This window comes from Mus pahari, chromosome 10 (genome assembly GCF_900095145.1).
Source record: "Mus pahari chromosome 10, PAHARI_EIJ_v1.1, whole genome shotgun sequence".
NCBI lineage: Eukaryota > Metazoa > Chordata > Mammalia > Rodentia > Muridae > Mus > Mus pahari.
The window spans coordinates 101828425-101834839 of record NC_034599.1 but is presented as its reverse complement, the minus strand read 5'-3'; the positions used below and the strand labels follow the sequence as shown (position 1 = coordinate 101834839).

General features: G+C 47.5%; 1 protein-coding gene across 2 annotated transcripts in view; it reads right to left on the bottom strand.

Annotated features, from left to right (window-relative positions):
- Usp4 (ubiquitin specific peptidase 4) overlaps positions 1 to 3999 on the bottom strand; it is a 44041-nt gene extending 40042 nt beyond the window's left edge. For both annotated transcript variants that reach the window (XM_021205922.1, XM_021205920.1), the window contains exons 1-2: positions 3812 to 3999; positions 827 to 954 (exon numbers count right to left, since the gene is read on the bottom strand). In XM_021205922.1, coding sequence (XP_021061581.1) covers positions 827 to 954; positions 3812 to 3912 — 229 coding nt within the window. In that variant the 5' untranslated portion in view covers positions 3913 to 3999. The remainder of the gene's footprint in view (positions 1 to 826; positions 955 to 3811) is intronic.
- Between the last annotated feature and the right edge of the window lie 2416 nt (positions 4000 to 6415).

Sequence of the window (6415 nt, the reverse complement as noted above, 5' to 3'; positions counted from 1 at the left end):
AAAAAAAAAAAAAAAGTAAAGACAAAACGTTACAAAGCAGACAGGTAAGACGTCTTCTGAGACCCAGCAGCGGAAAGCTATGCTGTGACCTTAACACACACACTGTGTCTCACTGGCACACACACATCATACACATCCTACATCACGCGCATATACAGTAAAAATACAAATATGAAAAAACATTAGTATGCTATAAAATGTGGCCATTTGAATGAGGATGGGTCATATAAGCTCGCATGTTTGAATCTTTGGTTCCCAACAATAGTACTGTTTGGCAAGGATAAGGAGGTGTGTGGCCTTGCTGAAAGAGGTGTGTCACTGAAGGGTGGTCTTGAGGTTTCAAAAGTCCTCACCTAGCTCTGTCTTTCTTTCTCTCTCTCTTCCTGCTGATCAGGATGTAAAGTGCTCAGCTACTTCTTAGTACCACAATCACCTGCGGGTGCCACCATGCCACTCTCTCTACCATGATGATCCTGAACTAACTCGCTGAAACTGTAAGCAAGCCCCCAATTAAGTGACTCCTTTCGTAAGTAGCCTTAGTCATAGTGTCTCTTCACAGCAACAGAACAGTAACACAAAAACATGCTTTTGCTAGAAGTAGTTATTTAGGGCAAAATAACTACTTGACGTTTCCCTAATAATCTGCAAAGAGAGCCGGGCGTGCTGGCACGCGCCTTTAATCCCAGCACTCGGGAGGCAGAGGCAGGTGGATTTCTGAGTTCGAGGCCAGCCTGAACGTTACATGCTCATGAAGACCATGGTGGAGATACACACAACCTCTGAATGACCCATGAGAACTACAGCTAGAAAACTGAGCATACTCCACCTGAGAAGAGTCCAGAGTTGTCAATCGGTCCAGGAAACAGATTATGCTCCCCCACATTGTACATGTCCCAGCTGTCAAAGCCCACATACTTCTTCCACTGCTTGAACCACCGGCTATCAATAAGATACCTAGGGAGAAACAATAGCTTCATATAAAATACAGCTGAATGAATAAACACATTTTTAAAAACCCAAAGCTTTGTTTTGCAGCTCTCCTTTAATTTTCATCTCTAGACACCTACCTTAAGCTTCTTATGGTCGTCTCACAAAGGTAATATACAATTCTCACTAAAATCACATCTTTGGGGTTGAGGGGAGCTTTTCAAGATAGGGTTTCTCTGTGTAGCCCTGGCTGTCCTAGAACTTGCTCTGTAGACCAGGCTAACCTCAAACACAGAGCTCTGCCTGCCTGAGTGCTGGGACTAGAGGTGTGTATTACCACAACTGTCCCACTAAAATCACACTCTTAACATCAAGAACAGAAGTTAGCCCCACATAGCAGAGAGGGCCTAATTTATGCCAGGTATTCACTAAGAGAAATGACTGCTAAGAGAATAAGTAAGGGAAGTTTGTGGTGACCCATATCTGTGAGTCCAGCAGCTGGGAGGTCCAGGCAAAAAGGTCAGTCTCTACTGCACAGTAATTCTGAGGTTCGCTGGGGCTACAAGAGACCCTTTCTGTAAAAGACAAAACAAAGCTACACATGCTGGCACATGCTGGCCTTTACATCCCAGCACCCAGGAGGCAGAGGCACTTGGATGTCTATGAGTTCCAGTCCAGCTTGGTCTACATAGGGAATTCCAGACCAGTCAAGGTTACCTGATATGACCCTGTCTGAAAAAAATGAGCAAGGGACTGGAAAGACAATTCAGAGATGAAGAGAGTCTAGTGCTCTGCCAAAGGACTCAAGCTTGGTTCCTAGCACCCATGTATGGTATGCACAGCTCCAGGAAATCCAACAGCCTCTTCTATTCTGCACAGGCACCTGCATGCATAGGGTGAGCCATACATATTCTTTCTCTCTTTCTCTCTTTCTCTCTCTCTCTCTCTCTCTCTCTCTCTCTCTCTCTCTCTCTCTCTCTCTCGCACACACACACACACACACACACACACACACACAGTAGAAAATAAAGCCACCGTGCGATCACAGGAGGCAGATGCAGAGGAGTCTGCAAGTTTGAGGCCAGCCTGGCTACATTTCAAGCTCCAAACCAGTAGGGGCCACAGGGAGACCTTGTCTCAGAAAAAAACAAACAAACAAAACTCCAAACAAAAACATAAACAGTTATTGAAAGAATTTTAAAACTTATTTAACTTTTGAGATGAGGGGGGTGCCCTCAGTATGTAGCCCAGGATAGCCTTGAACTCAGAGAGATCCACCTGTACATGACTCTCAGAGGCTAGGATTAAAGTTGTGTGACACTATGCCTAGTTAGGATTTAATTTATTTTCAAGACATGGTTTCTCTGGCTGTCCTGTCTGTAGACTGGGCCGGCCTCTAATTCTGAGATCCACCTGCCTCTGCCTCCCAAGTGCTGAGACTAAAGATGTACACCACCACTCCTGGGCTGGGTTTTTCTTTTTAATTATGCTTTGGTTATGTGCCTGAGTTTGAGCATGACTCCCAATGCCCACGGAGGTCAGGGGAGTTGCTATCCCTGGAGCTGGAGCTTGAGTTATAGATAGCGGGAAGACGCCAAACCCGAGTGCTGGGCCTTGGACTCAGGCACTGCAAGAATAATCTAAGTTCTCAGCGCTGAGCAGTCTCTCCAGCCCATGAGCAATTGTTTCAAATGGACTCTTTCTAGAAGTAAAATTATGTTTACTAAGTTATTAATCACATTACCCACCACCGGTTTTTTGTTTGTTTTTTTTTTTTTTTGAGACAAGGCTTTTACTATATCACTCAGGCTGGCCCTGAAATTTGGCAGCAATACCCATCTCCAGGACCAAGACTACAGGCAGGAGCATCTACACCAAGCTGAATATACTTTATGTGTCATCCCTTTGCAGAATAATTTCTAAAGTACCTCTCTCTATTTGTCTGGCCTTTCACTGGCTCAATTTAAACACCATAAACTATACCTAGACCACACCCCCAAACACATAATTTCTATTCTCTTTTTCAGTCCTCATATTGGTCATAATCAATGGGAAACCTATCCTATGATTTGACTCCTACACAATAGCACCACCCAGGCATTTCTTCACGAATGGGGAGTACTACCCCTTCTGCTGTAGTAAACCTGGAACTTTTGTTTGTTTGTTTGTTTTTGGAGGGGTCCTGATCACTGTATGAGACTAGCCCTGAAACTACAGCAATCCTACAGTCTCTGCTCCTGCAAAACAGTAAAGCATATGCCACCGTGCCTGGCAAAATCTTGTTTGTAACTTTCGATCTTCTATTTTGCTCCAGGAGTCAAGCTCCCCTCCCCTCCCACTCTAACATCTAACTACTGCTACAATTGTCCCTGACCATCTGACAACTGGCTTCTAGTTTCTGGCCTTGAATTCTGTCCCGCAGTTTACAAGTTACAAAGTATCCACTTCGGATCCTCTCTCAACCCCCGGAGCGTCCTAAGCCACAAATTGCTACCGAAGTTTTAATTGTTTAGGATCGGAGGTCTTCCCCAACCAAGGTCACCATCATCAAGCGCCCAAGTCTTCAGTGGTTAAGTGCTTTCCCCACCTTCCCGCTCCCGCCGACCCGAGCACTCCCCCTTGTCTATATTCTACACCCCCTGTCCCCGCCGGCCCAAGACTACTGTGACTCCGAATGGACGGGGACAAACCCCAGGCGTGTCAGCGCTGTCCCCCAGCTGATCCCGGGGTTTCTTTCATCAGCGGCCGCTGTCAAGCCACTCTTTCAGATTCCAGGCACCGCCCCCGGCCCGCCTCTACCTAAAACTGAGCAAAGAGGTCCGGCCCGCGGGCCAGCGAGCCGGCCTGACGCTCTGCGCGGCGGGAGGGCAGAGCGAACGCTCACCACTGCGCCCCACGTTGGAGCGTGGTCCCCATCAAGGCTCCGAGCTCCGTCTTCTGGGTCTCCACATCCGGTCGCTCACAGCTGCCCCGGCCTTCCGCCATCTCGTCCGCCGCCCCGGCCCAGCCGGCCCGGACATCCGCCTAGCGCACGGCGTGCTATGGGCCGCGCCCACGCACGCACGTAACCACGCACGTGCGCGCGCCCGGCACCGCCGTCGGCTTTCGCCTCTTCTCCCCGCCCCCACGCGTTGTCCCCACCCACCCACCCCACCCCCGGAGCCGAAGCGGACGGAAGCGGGCTGGACACCCAGAGGCGGCGGCCACATCCACCCGTGTCTGAGCGGCTCCTGCGATCTGACTCTGGCCGGCCCTCGACCCCTCAGGCGCTCGCTCCATCCTGGCCTGTGAGGTTATCCTGATGCTAAATCCTTGCAGGAGGAGCCTGCCACTTGCTTTTCTTGTTTCCACTGGGCTCCATGCGGCTTTCAGCAAGACTGCCTAAATGGGAGATTGAATTTACTGCCTCGGCAGCCCCTGTAGCTAGGTGCTCACGGACGCATGGAGATCTGGACTGTCCCGTGTGGTCCAGCCATTGACAGTTGTTTCAAACAAGGGCCGGCGAGATGGCTCCGTGGGTGACAACTGGGTTTGATCCCCAGAACCCATGTAAAAGTGGAAAAAGATAACTGACTCTTTAAGGTTGTCCTTTGTTCCGGATACAGACACTGTGCCACGCGTTCGCCAAACAGGCACACAATAGTGAAATTTGTTTGGTTCAGACAGGTTTCTTCTAGCTGGCTGTCCTGGAGATGTTTATGTAATCTACGCTAGTCTCAAATTTAGGCCCATTTGCCCTTTTCTCCAGAGTGCTGGGATTAAAGGCATACATCACCACACCTGCAAAAAAACAAAAATTACCAGTCATAAATAGACGCAGAAAACAAAGTTGTCTTAAGCAACTTTGTATCCTGTCAGCCATCCAGGTCAAGGAGAGAGTAGCAACCACCGAAGCCGACAGAGAGAGGATTGAGGTCCAGGCATCTTAATTTTATCCTGGAACAATGATTCCTTTTTCTGCTGGGCGATGATGGCACTGGCTTTTTAATCCAGCACTCAGGAGGCAGAGGTAGGCAGATCTCTGAATTCGAGGCCAGCCTGGTCTACAGAGAATTTTAGGACAGCCAGGGCTACAAGAAGCCCTGTCTTGAGAAGAAGAAGAAAAAAAGATTACAAGTATTGAAAAATCTTGCTCTGGAACAGGTTTAAAAACACGTTCTTCTGAAGGAGACAGCCATCTGCGGAGATGTTCAGGCAACTGGTGACTCCTTGCTTTTCAGGCAAATCCTGTTTTTTTTTTTTTTTTTTGGTTTTTCGAGACAGGGTTTCTCTCTGTAGCCCTGGTTATCCTGGAACTCACGCTGTAGACCAGGTTAGCCTCAAACTCAGAAATCTGCCTGCCTCGCCTCTGCTGGGATTAAAGCCTTCTGCCACCACTGCCTCGCACAAATCCTGTTCTTAACAGTAAGGCAAGTAAGACAGTTTCTTGGGGGATAGGAAAGCATGCCCTTCAAAAAAAACTAAAACAAAACAAACGAACCCCCAATCCCAGTACAGATTTTTTTTTTAAAGATACATTTATTTAATGTGTATGTGGGTGTGCCCTGCATAAATGTATGTGCACAACCTGTATGCGGGTACCCTCAGGCCAGAGAGCATTGTAACACCTAGAGCAATGGTTCTCAACCTTCCTTATGCTGGGAGCCTTTAATACAATTCTTCCTGCTGTAGTAACCCCCTACCAAATTATTTTGTTGCTACTTCACAGGTGTAATTTTGCTACTGTTACAATTGTACTGTGAATATCTGATATACAGGATGTCTAATATATGACTCCTGTGGCCCACAGGTTGAGAATGTCTTCCCTGGAACTAGAGTTACAGGTGATTGTGAGCTGCCTGACAGGGGTGCTGGGAACCATCCTTGACCTACACACACACACACACACACACACACACACACACAAGGAATACATTTAAATGCAGTTTAAGGGAAGGAGCCATGAGAGTTGAGCAAGTAAGGATGCCTGCTACAAATCCAAGGACCTGAGCTTGACCCCCGAAGCTCACAAGGTGGAGAGATCTGCCTCTTGCCCTCTCGCCTTCACACACTGTAACAAAAGAACAAAATGTAACAACAGAATGAAAGAAAAGATAGACAGTGTAGCCTGTAATGTCTCTATTGATGAACTGGAGGTAGGCAGGAGTTAAAGGTACACAGTAACATGGACGCTTGTCTGAGTCATAGGAGATCCTTTTTTTTTTTTTTCTGGTTTTTCGAGACAGGGTTTCTCTGTATAACCCTGGTTATCCTAGAACTCACTCTGTAGACCAGGGTGGCCTACCAGGGTGGCCTTGAATTTAGAAATCCACCTGCCTCTGCCTCCCAAGTGCTGAAATTAAAGGCGTGCAACACCACTGCCCAGCAAGGAGATCCATTCTTTTTTTTTTTTTTTTTTAAGATTTATTTATTTATTATATGTAAGTACACTGTAGCTGTCTTCAGACACTCCAGACTGCTAAGTAATATGTCCAGGTCTTTTCACATA